The sequence below is a fragment of the Perca fluviatilis genome, chromosome 5 (genome assembly GCF_010015445.1).
Source record: "Perca fluviatilis chromosome 5, GENO_Pfluv_1.0, whole genome shotgun sequence".
In the NCBI taxonomy this organism is placed as follows: domain Eukaryota; kingdom Metazoa; phylum Chordata; class Actinopteri; order Perciformes; family Percidae; genus Perca; species Perca fluviatilis.
The window spans coordinates 35,695,152-35,709,464 of NC_053116.1; the positions used below are offsets into that span (position 1 = coordinate 35,695,152).

General features: G+C 38.2%; 1 protein-coding gene and 1 long non-coding RNA gene across 2 annotated transcripts; both read left to right on the plus strand.

The window, feature by feature from the left end:
• Window positions 1-6,318: 6,318 nt before the first annotated feature.
• LOC120559039 (tumor necrosis factor receptor superfamily member 14-like) lies at window positions 6,319-11,234 on the plus strand (the record flags this gene model as incomplete). The annotated part of the gene is made up of 7 exons (XM_039800463.1): window positions 6,319-6,430; window positions 6,892-7,022; window positions 9,610-9,703; window positions 9,852-9,977; window positions 10,427-10,582; window positions 10,945-11,035; window positions 11,138-11,234. Coding segments are annotated over exons 2-7 (603 nt in total), but the record flags the coding sequence as incomplete, so codon positions are not given.
• A 10-nt stretch (window positions 11,235-11,244) lies between these two features.
• LOC120559179 lies at window positions 11,245-14,313 on the plus strand. The gene is made up of 3 exons (XR_005639225.1): window positions 11,245-11,322; window positions 11,435-11,466; window positions 11,588-14,313. It is a non-coding gene; the product is annotated as an uncharacterized LOC120559179 (long non-coding RNA).

The window sequence follows — 14,313 nt, forward strand, 5'->3', positions numbered from 1 at the left end:
AAGTGGCTTTAGTATTGACATTCTTTTTAGCAATCGTAAAAAAAAAACTAATGCTGAATGCATTTTTATGAATACTTTGGATAGGTTATGGGTTACCAAGGATGTAATATTTGCAGTTTGAACATTATATTAAGGTAAATAAAACAGGAGAAACTGAAATACTGCTATCAGTAAATACAAATACTCAGTTTCTCCTGTTTTTTTATTCTTAAAATACACAAGTATTGTATATATTTTTATATTGAGAAAATCATTGTGTTTCTGTTTTTTTATGCTTTCTTTTTTTAAGCAAACTGTAAAAGGAAATAAAAGTTTGAATTGTAGAGTTGGGCAGTGAATGTTTCCATTACTGTTTATAAAAAATACTCCTTAAAAGATAAGTAGGCAATGTTTTTTAAAGAAAGTGAAAGTACCAAATAGCTGAAAGGCTTACATAACTTGTCTACACACAAATATGTATTGATGCAGGAGAATATTATTTTTTATTTATTTTTTAAAGTAAGAAGAAAAAAGGTGTGAAACACATTTATTTTTAAACCTTTATTTCTTTTTTTACAGAAAGGACCATTTACATCTCTCTACAGATCTTGCAAGTACAGAACATGTACAAAAGAGAACAAAAAAAGAAACAATAAAAAAACTTTAATATCACAGTTTTAACACTGTTACAGCTACTGGCTCCAGTTGGACCGATGGACAAAAAAGCTACATGGGTCCAACTAGTCCAGTTCTAGTCTTTTCAGACTGATGTTGCGCCATCTACAGGGGGTCAGCTGACCCACCACTGTAGGGCCTTGCAATTTTAGAATTAGAATTTTAGACCCTTTTTAGGGGGGCTCAAGCCTTGATGTTATGTTTGTGAGGCGTCCGGTATACTCGCAACAGCCGACCCTGGCGTGCGCAAATGTGACGTCATCACGGACGCCCGTAACTGTTTATACTCCGCGTGTTGGTCCTAGTTGCAGTCTTCTCCTGAACAGAGGTGGCGGCTAATGAGGAAAGGCTGCCGACTTTGCTATTTCTACGGACTATAAGAAGAAGAAAAAGAACGCTAAACAGCGCAGCACTGCATTACGCGTCAATGTTTCGATTTTAATTCGATGACCTACTTGCCGGATCAAGCGCTTTCATTCACCATAAAAGAGCTCATCTTAACCCGGTAAGTTTACAAGAGAGACTTGCAGTCACTCTGAGAGACTTGCCCTCGGCGCCCGTTCGCTTCCTGTTTCAGCTTTGTCGCGTCGTTGAATAAAATAGAGTGGTGCACGACCTCTGGTCACACACTCAAAATCCTGGCACGCCAGGGAGATCTACGTCATTTTGACGTCACATTGGCGCATGACAGGTCACCTGGCGGCGACGGAAAAAGACCTTTAGGCTACTTATTAGCTACAGGGCCCTACAGTGTAATGTAATATAAGGATAACCAGAGCTTTTCACATCTTGACTTTTGCAGGCCAGAGTAGCTGGAGAGATTAGCTGGAGCCTGAAAGTGGAGATATTGCAAGCCAAGAAAATTCAGAGTAGTGCACAAGATGAAGAGAATGAGGGAAATGAAGAAGGAGAAGGCAGTAAACTGGAGAGACCAGATGGGTCAGAGCAGGAGAAGACCACAGAAGGTGATGCAGAAATGTGAAAGAGAAGACGAAAAGGAAGGATTGACTGTGAGTGATGAAGAGGAGGCTGCAGATTCAGAGAGAGGGACAGAGGCAGAGAGTGATCAGGAGGAGGCAGATGAAGATGACAGGGAGGAAGAGGCTGCAGTTACTCCTGGACCATATGGTATATGTTTATATTCTCCTTCCATATAAATTGCAGTACAGTTTATGGCTATTTCCATTCTGTTGTATAGGTTATAGGGTTAGATATTTAAATATTTACATATATACATAGATTATCTAATGATGTTTTACAGTTTTTCTATCATAGCATTTGTTTGACCCTTTGTTTGATCATAATTACTGATAAAATAAGACACATTCTGTTCTATTTGTCGGTATCAGTAAATATGATCAAGCCATTTAATTCAATTTCAGCTAAATTGTATTTATAGTATCAATTCTTAACAATGATTCACTCTTCTCAAGACATTTTGCAGATAGAGTAGGTCTAGACCACACTCTATCATTTACAAAGACCCAACAATTCCCCAAGAGCAAGCATTTGGTGTGACAGTGGCGTAGGAAAAACTTCCTTTGGGCAGAAACCTCAGACAGACCCAGGCTGTTGGTGGGCAGCCATCTGCCGCTGCCGGCTGGGACACAGATACAAATATAGAGAATGGGTTTCTTGTTTGTGTGTGACAAAATTGCTCAATAGCGCCTTACAAATATTCAAATTTGAAGTCTCCTCCTTTACCTTTGACGTAGACTAGTAGATTGTTGCGGCCAAAATGTATGTTTTAGCGGCAGCTTTTTTCTACTTATTGGCCTTTAACCTGTTACTGCACTTTAAATAACCAGCAAAGCGCTCCTCAATTTAGGTCATCATGTGTTATGTCTCATCTCTGGTTTCTCCTGCATCCACATGCATGTGTGTGAATAACTTTGTGTGTGTCAGTCGCCCGCTGCAGAGAGCCAACCGGATTGTAACAGCAGCCGCTTTTAGCGACTTTGGAATGAAAAATCGTTACAGCGTACATTGATGTTAAAATGTGTACAGGTTTGTTGGTAAATGTGAGATGTTTGAGTCACATTCAACTTATTTTCATTCTTCATACCAGAAACAAGGAAATGAATTCGGAGAGATACGTGTTCTTAGCGTCACATACTGACACAAAAAGTCTGGTACGGGGGACTGCTGTGATTGGTTGAAGTCGTGGGAAACTCTGGTTATTGGTCAACTTTCTGTAAAGTTGCGGGATTGGACAAAATTGCGGAGTCACACTGAATTCACTGAGATTGGTTGAATTGGTGTGAATTGTTCCAATCGAGACATTTGCCAAATGCGCCGCGAACCATTTGACGGAGACATTTGTGGAAAATAGAAGTGACACAACATTTGCAATACATAATTGCCAATGCCACACACTGCACACAGGAAATGACGTCTAATTTGTGTACGCAGTGTTGACGGTTGTGCAAATGCACAGCCGCGCCAACACCCCTGTGTGGGGAGGTACGCATGGCCGGTCCATCGCTGCTTGCAGCTTTAAATGTCTGTTTTTGTACATATAACTACGTCTACACAAAAAGTGCAATCACATTCTTGTCCATGTATTTCATTTGCATTACTTTCAAATTTCAACCAGGCTTCACTGAGACAAACTTATTACTCTTCACAGATACTTGTGCTGAGTGTCTTCAGAGGACATACCCTCACATGTCGAACAGAATATCTAATGGGGGATCAATGCTGTCCTAAGTGTCCTGCTGGTAAGATCTGATTAAATGTTAAAGACATATTTCTATGTGGAGTATTTTGTTATTCTGCCAGATGGCAACGATACTAACCAGAATAAACCACTTGAGTGCAGACCAGTGGAGTCAGTTTTACTGCCATGGTTGGTGCTGTTTATGTTCACAAGTAAAATGTGCTGAAGTTTTATTCCAACAGTAAGCAAACAAGCAGGAATTATTATTGTTAATAATAATAATAATAATAATAATAATAATGTAGACAGCAGTGCATGTCACTTTGCCTAACAACATGTACTCTACCCTCAAGATTATGCATTTTCATTTAATAGAAATATTTTATTGCATGACATTGAATTATTGGTTTTCTTTTCAACAGGAAGTCGAGTTGACAACGATTGTACAGAGCTGAGAAGTACTTCCTGTCTGGGTTTTGAAAAGGGAACTCCTTTTAATTGAGTGTTTTCCCTGTGCACCCTGTGATTCAGGTAGACTTCTGTTATTATTTCCTAATTATTAGTTAAAATGTATGACTAAGCCCAGATTTAAAAGCAGTAGGCTTATTACTGCAAGTCCTGTTAATGCTGTGTAAGAACTGAAAAAATTTGACAATGTCATTTAGAAGAGTCTACTGCACTGCAGAATTACAGACTGCACCCAGAAACAAAGACCTCATATGTTATGAAATACTGTGAGACCAGTGAAGACTATTTTGTGTCATAAAATCCTTTTTCCACTGTGGAGACCTTGTTGAATGTGGCCAAAGTAGTTCTGGTCTACCTGGCCTGTAAAGCTGCTAGCCGTGTAGCCTACAGGAGAGACGGCAATCAAGACGAGCCAGGAGGAGACTGTGGTGTAAACCTTGGATATTGCAACATGCAAAACAGGCTGTCTATCCTAACTTGTGTCAAGAACTTCGCCAGAAGATACTCCAGCTTTTTGCGAATTTTGCCTGTTTTGTTCCTCAAGCTTTTGAGTCACTATGGTTACTCCACTAATTGCCAGAAAAAACACAAATTTTAGAGACAGCATTTCTCCTGGCGAACGCCCATGGTGACATTAAGATTCTTGGCAACAGGTGAGGTGCTACCAACGCTGTGTCTTCTCTATTAATTTGTAATACATTTTAGATTAAGAATTAGAATAAGAATTATTGCTTAACCTGTGTTGTTTTACTGGTGAAACCTTCCAGAGCCTTTCTTCAACAATCCGTGCTATTATTCCTGAAACCTGTGTTGCTATTCATCAAGTTCTCTGTGAAAAGTATCTCAAGGTATGCCTTTTTAAAATATTACCATTATCTCATATAGGCTTGGTCTAAGTAGGCAGTACCTACCGCTTTAAATCACAGCAAAATGTGTAATTACAATAGCAAATGTGAAATGATGTGAAAACACACTATATGCAATTGAATATTGGTATGTTTAATGAACAGAAATCATTGACTCAACAGCAACACCTCAAGCAGTGACAAACACCAACAACTGCCAGAGAATGTTGTTGGAGCAGTGTGCTCCTTTAGAGACGGGTTAGACAGGTTAAACGAGAGGGTGAGGAAAGAATAAGATTGAGGCAAGTGAAGCTTAAGGAGGACGTATTTGAAAAACAACAACGAACAAACAATAAACGAGAACATATTGAACCACTAATGAAACACAGGTGAGTCACGATATTTTCTATAAAGATTATAACGCGTTAGATCACTTCTGATACTAGTTGTTGTTATGGTTAATGCTAGATATGTTCTGATTTATCGGCCAGACTACCAAAAGTAAAAGTAAAAGTAGAAGTCCTTTAGGAGCGGCTCTAGTCTCTTTATATTAAATGGAAAGATACACCTGGAACTAAAACCAGCAGAATGAATCCGCTCTAACTGCAGAAATCTTGAATTAATAAACATTAGGTAAAAATGTAGTCCGTATGGTAGGTTACACAAATAAGGCTGGTGACGTCGTCCCTCGTGGCGGGAGCGGCGCACATCTAAAGAGAAACCCGCCATACTGTAATGAAGGCAAAGTATTGTTTAATATCAGTCTATATGGCTGGATCACCGCAGTGCTGGATCCTAGGTCAGTGGGATTAATTGTGGTCAACTTGTTACGGGAGGGGAAGTTGAGCCCATAGAGGGAATTAACCACGCCAGATAACTCAATTAATTACAGGTGTCCATGGACATGGCATCCCCAGAATAAATTGATTATTTTAATAGACATATTAAGCCTTTTGGAGCGTTTTGGAGATCAGAATCCAATGAGAAAACATTTACTTTTGATAACCATTGTAGCTTTGCTGTAGCCCACAGGTTCTCAAGCTGTGGCACAAGTAGATAGATTGATACTGTAGATGGATTTTATGAATCCCAAATTAGGAAATGACTCTGTTACAAGCAGCGAGGTACAAGGACATACACACATACTCACTCACACACATACAGAAAAAACAAGAACTATACTAGAAATAATAAATCAGATACAATAAAATAAGATAGCAAAGATAAAAAATGCCAGAACAGCTGAAAAAAAATTATGTATATACAAGTGTAGAATAAAATGTACAACCCACCAACACACACATACATATAATATATATATATATATATATATATATATATATATATATATATATATATATTATTATTATTAAATATGAAATAACCAGTGTGCAGTGTACCACTGCTGGTCAAGCGCTCCCGCTTTACATGGGGGCAATCTCTTATATAGCCTATTTAAAAGAAAAAATGGAAAAAAATATTAAAACATATTACAGAAATAATACATTTCCAATAATAATAATAATACTATGATCAGTTAAAAGCCGGATAATTGTAAAATGACTGTTTAAAGCTTTGAAGTGTAAGAGTGTGTAGCCTTACCATCAGTGTTGTTGTGTGCGTTGTGTGTGTGTGTATATGAGCAGAATGTGATGCTTCGGGGACTTCAACGACCGCGCGGCTACCTTGCTAAGAAGAACAAGAAGAATGTGCGCCTGATTACGGAGAAGAACCTCACTTGGCTCATTCCGGAAGATTCTGACACCACTGTGCGATGATTGTCCACCTCCTGCACCTATGACAGGTAAACTCACACTCCTTAAGGCTTGGCCCCCATCAGACCTGGGTGGGCTATGCGTTTTCAGTAACTACATTTACATGCACTTAAAGCTTTAGTGCGTAACTTTTTGATATTAATGAACGTCCGTTACATTCAAGCCATTGCCAAATGAGTTACAGAGCTAATTAAGACTATCAGCTCCACACAACTCTCTCTGGATTACTGTATTAAATACTGGAGAGAGTCGTCTCCCCCAGCCCCTCCTCCCCAGACTCGGTTTTCACGGAGGTTGCCAGGTTGAGAACACAGCTTCCACAACAATGTTGCTAGATGCTCGTCTCATCTTTTTCATCACAAACCAAACAGTTTAAACCCCTGGTTTAATTTGCAGTGACCAAAGTCCACCAACATCTCCAGCTGCATTAGAGCAGATCTCTGCTGTGTGTAGTGTAATCTCTACATGGTTGTCTTCTTTTTGTTTCCAGATGGTGTTCCTGTTTGGATTTGACGTCTCTCTTCCTCCCAAATCTGAGGGAGATGTCTTCAGTCCATAGAAACTGTGATCCTGCCGTATACAATGATGTTAAGAAAACATTTGACAGTTGCACCATTGCTGGTAAAATAATCTTATTACAGCAAGCTTTTATTAAAATTCATACATCATATTTCTCCTCTCCAACATTTCTTTCTTTCTTTTTTTTTTTTATAACGCCTTTGTTTCGGCTGTAAGCAGTCCAACAAAGTGCTGCAAAGTGACTAAACACTGAGAGATGTATTATTAAACACACCGTGACACGCTCCAAGATTGTACAATGATTTATTCCTCTTCTTCCACACTAAAATACAACTAGTACTGCAGTTACCAAATAAAGTTACACTTTGTGAGTAGAAATAATTGTGTTGGTGCAGCAGTCAACAGAAAGTGTGTCGCTCCCAGACTGACCCCCCTCTGTCAAAGCCCCAAAACCAACAGGTGAACAGGTGAAGCAAACAAATATGTTATCACTACCGCCAAACCGTGATGAAAACGCCCACCAGCTACAATATAAGTGCACAATATAATAATCAATTATTAATATAAATGAGACCATAAACAACATACATGTGGCTCCTACACTTTTTGTTCTTTATAATTCTCTTTATAAAAATGTATGAGAAGGAAATCGAGTCAGTAGACCTGCAATATGTAGTTGATTCTGAACAAACTTGTCTTGGAGTGTTCTAACACATATTTTAGTCCAAATAATTTGACCAATAATTTATTGACATTGTAGGGGAAGCCGAGCTTCCCTTGCAGTCTTAAAGAAATCACCACTGCTCTGAAGGTAATAATAATAATAATATTGATACATTTTATTTGTAGAACACTTTTCATTGACAAATCAATCCCAATGTGCTAACTAACTAACCCAAAGTAAAAAGCAAAGCAAAGAAATAAAGACAAACAATAACACAAATAGAGATTTACAGAAAGGTTGCTAAAAAAAAGGTTTTAGGCCCTTGTTGAAAGAGTCCGTGGTTTGTGGAGCTCTCAGGTGGTCTGGGAGGGAACTCCACAGGCAAGGAGCAGCTGAGGAGAAAGCCTGATCCCCCATGGTGCCGAAGTTTGGTCCTGTGGGGGTGAAGAAGGACTTTGTTGAGGTTACGTGAGGAGGTTTGTGGTGTGAGTAGCTCTTTAAGTAGGGAGGGGCATTACCATGGATGCACTGATGGGGGAGTAGGGAGATTTTGAACTCAGTTCTGTATGAGACAGGAAGCCAGTGGAGTAAGTGAAGGATGGGTGTGATATGGTCGTACTTTCTCATCTTCATTAGGATCCTAGCTGCACTGTTTTAGATGTGTTGTAATCTTTGAAGGTTCTTGCTAGGAGTCCTGCTGAGGAGAATATTACATTGCAGCCCGTAAAAAAAAAAACACAACTTGACAGCCCATGAGTTTGTGTAACAATAGGCGACTGTGTCCTGCAACAACAAAGGAAAGTCCCTTCAACTCTTGCTTCATCTCTTTTCTTTTTCTCCGCTGCTTTCCGTGCTGCCTTCACGTGCTGTCGGAAATTTAGACAGATTTCTATCAGAGTTCATTTCAACAGCTTCTATCAATGAATTTGATTTGCAGTACAGTACAGACCAAAAGTTTGGACACACCTTCTCATTCAATGTGTTTCTTTATTTTCATGACTATTTACATTGTAGATTCTCACTGAAGGCATCAAAACTATGAATGAACACATATGGAATTATGTACTTAACAAAAAGTGTGAAATAACTGAAAACATGTCTTATATTTTAGATTCCTCAAAGTAGCCACCCTTTGCCTTTTTGATAGCACTGCAAACCCTTGGTGTTCTTGTAATGGCGAAATTGCATTTAAGCATAATTCCTTATATTTTTATGTTTTATTTGTACTTCTCTCACAAATGCTGAAAGAGTTTATCTCATTTCCCACATGCAGATTTTGATTCTAACTTTGTGAGACACCCAGTCTGGAACATTATGTGAGCACTGTTTGCCTGAACCGATAAAGCTACAAGGTCACCCTAAAACTATCTCTAGTTTTCTCATGCCAGTTTAGCTGTAACTGGGGGATGACAGTCATACAGGGAGGAGGAGGTGAGATGGCTCCAAGATGGCTCTAGCGTCATACTAAGCCAAGTGTGTGTGTGCTGTCACTCTGAAGATGCATATAAGCCTGGTGTTCTGTTCACTCATTTGAGAAACTGACTCCACACTGGGCTGCGGCCTTTTGTGAAATCATGTTGCTCCTATTTGCAAATATATATGTTTAATAAAATACAAAAACCCAACTTGGTTTTAGTCTCAGACTTATTTGTTTCAATTTACTAAACTTTGAAAACTTTACCCCTGCTGCAAAGGAAACTTCCACAACATTCTCTCAATGAGCTTCATGAGGTAGTCACCTGAAATGGTTTTCACTTCACAGCTGTGCTTTGTCAGGGTTAATTAGTGGAAGTTTTTCCCTTTATTAATAAAAAAGCAAAGGGTGGCTACTTTGAAGAATCTAAAATATAAGACATGTTTTCAGTTATTTCACACTTTTTTGTTAAGTACATAATTCCATATGTGTTCATTCGTAGTTGTGATGCCTTCAGTGAGAATCTACAATGTAAATTGTCATGAAAATAAAGAAACACTTTTGGCCTGTACTGTATGTGTTGTATGTTCTAACCAGGCTTCTCCTCACAGATACTTGTGCTGAGTGTCTTCAGAGGACATACCCTCACATGTAATCCAACAGAGTATGAGAACGGGGATCAATGCTGTCCTACGTGTTCTGTAGGTAAGATCTGATTGAATGTGCACTAGCACCATGGAGGGAAGCCAAACACCTGCCCCCACACTGCCATGACACAGAGCTGCATTTATTTTGGCAAAATATCCTTTTCATTACAAACATTGCATGAAGTTGTTGGTTTTCTTTTCAACAGGAAGTCGAGTTAGAAAACATTGCACAGAGTTCAGAACAACTTCCTGTCTGGATTGCGATGAGGGAACATTCATGGAGCGTCCTAGAGGGTTTACAGAATGTTTTCCCTGTGCACGCTGTGATTCAGGTAGACTTCTGTTTATATTTTCTAATTATTAGTTAAAATGTATGACTAAGCCTAGATTTAGTAGGCTTATCACTGCTGGTCCCACTGTTAATGCTGTGTAAGAACTGAGAAAACTAAAGACTGGTTTAACAGTGTCATTGTGAAGATGCAGAGAGTCATTTAGAAGAGTTTACTGCACTGCAGAATTACAGACTGCACGCAGAAACAAAGACCTCATGTGTTATGAAATACTGTGAGACCAGTGAAGACTATTTTGTGTCATAAAATCCTCTTTTCACATAAGTAAATAGCAGTCGACATGATCAAAAGTCTTTTTGCTGTTAAGATATTAGCTGTTGGTATCAGCTTAGACTTTTATTTTCTGTTTTTATAAATGGGACTATTTTAGCATGTAGCTCTATAGTAGAAGAGACACAATACATATATGTAACATCTTTATGTGTTGACAGGTTCTGGTTTAAAGATAAAGACGCCATGTACGACTACCTCAGATACAGTTTGTGAACCACTGGAGGGATTCTACTGTATGTTATCTTCAGAAAACAGCTGTATGAAAGCACAGAAACACAGCAGCTGTCAACCAGGACAATATATCAGCCAAAAAGTTAGTTAGTTTGTTGTGTTGACTTTGAGATTATAGGTATAGCTTTAATTTGAAATGAGAACACCAAAGTTCAGGAAATAACCTTAATGAACTTAAGAAGAGTCTGAGAAGAGATTGGAATGAGTCATTTTTCCTGAAATATGAAAAACTTGTGAAAGCTTATATTTTGGGACTTGAAACAAAGAAATGTTGTATTGTATATAATAATAATGTATTTTAACAGTCTGCTTTCAAAATGTCAACAATCAAATAGTTTTTTAAATCCACTGAAAGGAGATCAGACAGATCTGATGAAATGTAAAGATGTCATAGAACACGTTGTTCTCTTCACAATATGTAAACTGAACTGGATCATTTGTACAGGAACAGCATTAAGGGACACTGAGTGCTCTGACTGCAGAGATGGAACATTTTCCAATGGGACATTATTGACATCGTGTCAGCCACACACACAGTAAGTGAAGCTTCAGATCAGACATGGACACACCTGAACTCTTCCAACAGCAGCATGGTTCCCTACACATGGTCCTGTCAAAATGTCCCTCTATCATTCCAGATGTCAATCATTGGATCTTCAGCTGATAAAACCAGGAACTGCTTCAACAGATGCTGAATGTGGAGAACAAGGTTCAGGAGCTGTAATTGGCGTGGTTTTTTTGGGGGGGCTTGTGACCTGTTTAGTGGTCGGACTTGCAATAGCTCTGTTGTTCGTGCTGCATCTCAAAAAGAAGAAAGACACAGGTATGATTGGCATTTAGACAATTAAAACATTTATGTTTTTAATACATAATATAATTGTCAGATAATTATGTTGTTGATTGAGGTGTTTTTCATTGGTAATGTTTTATTACAGAAAGAAAAAGGAATGCAGACAATCCCCAACAGGTATGTTCTTTACTGTTATTACTCCGTATAGTATAGTGAATAGTATACGAAATTCTTAATTTCATGTCTTTACAAATGTACAATATGTTTCTGCTTAAACTCAATTTATTTCTCTCCTCAGGGTATAGATTTGATAAATAAACTCGTTGAGAAAGTTGTACAGAAATAAGGTGAATTTTGGGCACTGTGCTCCAAAGTGAACAGCTGCTGGTCTGCAGCCTGCATCACTATCTTCCAGAGATGTTACTGGACAGAGACTAGTCAGTCTGAAATAACAGCTTGGAGCAAGTCCCGGACTAAGTATGTAACGGCTCCAGGCTCTTCACTCAGAACTTCTGCTCCATCTCTCTCACCTGGACATTTTGCTGCTTGTACAGTGAGCTCTCCTTGTGTGGAACACCTTAAAGGCCAACATGTTCCCATCCCTGTCATTCCAAGCCACAGATCACCCAGACATCATGTGTCTGAAGGCAGGTATCATCAGAGAGCTAACACCTGGCCCCTAGCTACATCAGGACACCGAGGCTGTCAGGCCGTGATGGTGGTCTGTCAGTGATTTTTAGAAATAGCTTTAACTATCGGTTGGTTAGCACCGAGACTGTCCCCTCATTTAAACTCAATATGACTCGGGGAAAAAAGGAAAATCCCATATTCTGCTCTTGCTGCTAACGTTTCTGTCCCTCTGGACCTTTTCCTTTTTTCCAATTTTGTGATGTTTTTAAGTGCACCTGCACAAATGAATTGTTGGATGTGCAAATTGTTTTTTCAAATAATCTCAATATGACTAAAATTGGTAAGTCAAGTTTTTAGGCTATTTTAATTTACCAACCTCGGCCCATCTGACCCTATCCTGTCTGATGTTACTTAGTTTTTATCTTGAGTTATAAAGTTGGACATAGTTTTAATCATTAGTGATTTTCATGTTGATGATGCTTCTAAGGCTGCATCTGAATTTCTTGATATTACTGAGCTTTTTAACTTTATAGATGTTTCTGGACCCACACATTTAATTTATTTTATATAAGAAGGGGACAATGCAAATTAATAAAACACATGATTATACATGGGTTAAAAATGCCAGAATTGGCTAAAAGGCTATTTTTCTTCTGTAGTCCCCTGGCCTCGATGTTAAAAAGGAATAAATAAAATAAGAAAAAACAAGGACAACACAAGCAGAACTTGGCACAAATAGTTTCAGTCCTGACATGTATATGTATTGACCTTACATTGTTTTATCTGCTTAGTAAAAGACCAATATGTTTAATTGTCTAATAAGGTGTGGGATTGAGTTCCACTCTCTTGACCCTCTGATGGACCAAGCTGACTGACTAAAAGAACTTTTCTGCAACAAAATAACCCAACCTTCCCTCTCTCTCCCCTTGTGACACGATCAGTATCTTTTCTTCTGTTTATGTCGGCAACAAGTGGTGATGGAGCTAGGTTATAAGTGACTTTATTTACCAAGCACACATTTACATATTTCATTAGGTATTCCTAAAATCTAGGTTTCAGTGTGCGGGGATACTCTGGACTTAGTTTTGTCACACATAAGTCTGATCATAAGTGTGTTCTTTATAATTTGTCATATTTTATAGATCTAATGCCCCATAAAAAAAATTTTTCCAGACACATCATTAATTACAGTCCCTGAGTTGTCAGACTGTAGTGATGTGGAGACCCTGGTCCAGTTATTTAATCAACATTGTTCCTCAGTTTTGGATTCAGTATCTCTGTTTCAGTCTAGACTAATATCTGTTAAGTCTTCACCTTAGATAAATGACTCAATTCACAATTTGGACTCCCTTTCTCCTGTTTGATTAGAGGACATCTCCAAATGTAATTGTTAATGAAAAATGCGGTTGGAGAGAACAAATGGATTATGTGTAAAAAAAATAATAATAATCTCAAAGTCTGTAGGAATCATTAGGAAAATTAGTCCACTTCTTGATAGATCCTGTTTATTGACATATTATAGTTTAATTTATCCATATCTTACGTATTGTAATGTTGTATGGGCCAGTACATATTCCACATACTTACACAAACTTAATTTAATCCAGAAATGATTTGTTAGGATTGCTATAAATTTAAAGCTCAGGGATCCATCCTTTCTCTTATTCTTTAAGCTTAAAATACTACCTATTAATAACACAAACATTCTGCAAACATGTATCTTTATCTAAAAGGTCAAATACCAAGGCCACACTATACCAGACCATTTCCAACAATGTTTCCATAATAGCACAAATATTCATTCTATGTCAACGAGACAAACCAGCCTGCTGTACCTTCCTCCTCCTCGTACCACCAGCAGACCACTTTATAAAATACGGAGGAGTTTAATATCTACAGCGGACATGCAACTCCTCCTCCCTACCTGTATACAAAAGAAAACTAAAAGAAACATTGTACTCAGTGGATATCTAGCCTCCTGACGGGCAGCTATTGAAATTATGTACCAGCTTTTTGAACTCTTCTTCGGCTTTTATTATCTAAATCTCCTGCTTTTGACTGTAATCATAAATTTCATTCCTTTATTGTCATCATTTTTTTATTTTCACCAAATTGAGTTTAAACCTGTTACTCTCTCTAATTATGTTTGTTATTCTACTTTTGCCATATTGAGTTAATTTCATGTCCTTTTTTTATTATTATTTTTTATTATGTTCTAATGACCTTGTGAGGTCAGAAACATGTAGTGGGGGGGGAGGTCAGAACCCCCCCTACGGGTTTCTGACCTCTCCAGCACACACTTTCTCTTGCTATGTAAAAAACATACAGTATGTTGTGATTTATGTTGTATTATTTTTTTATGAATGTGTGCAAACCCATAAACAATCAAACAAA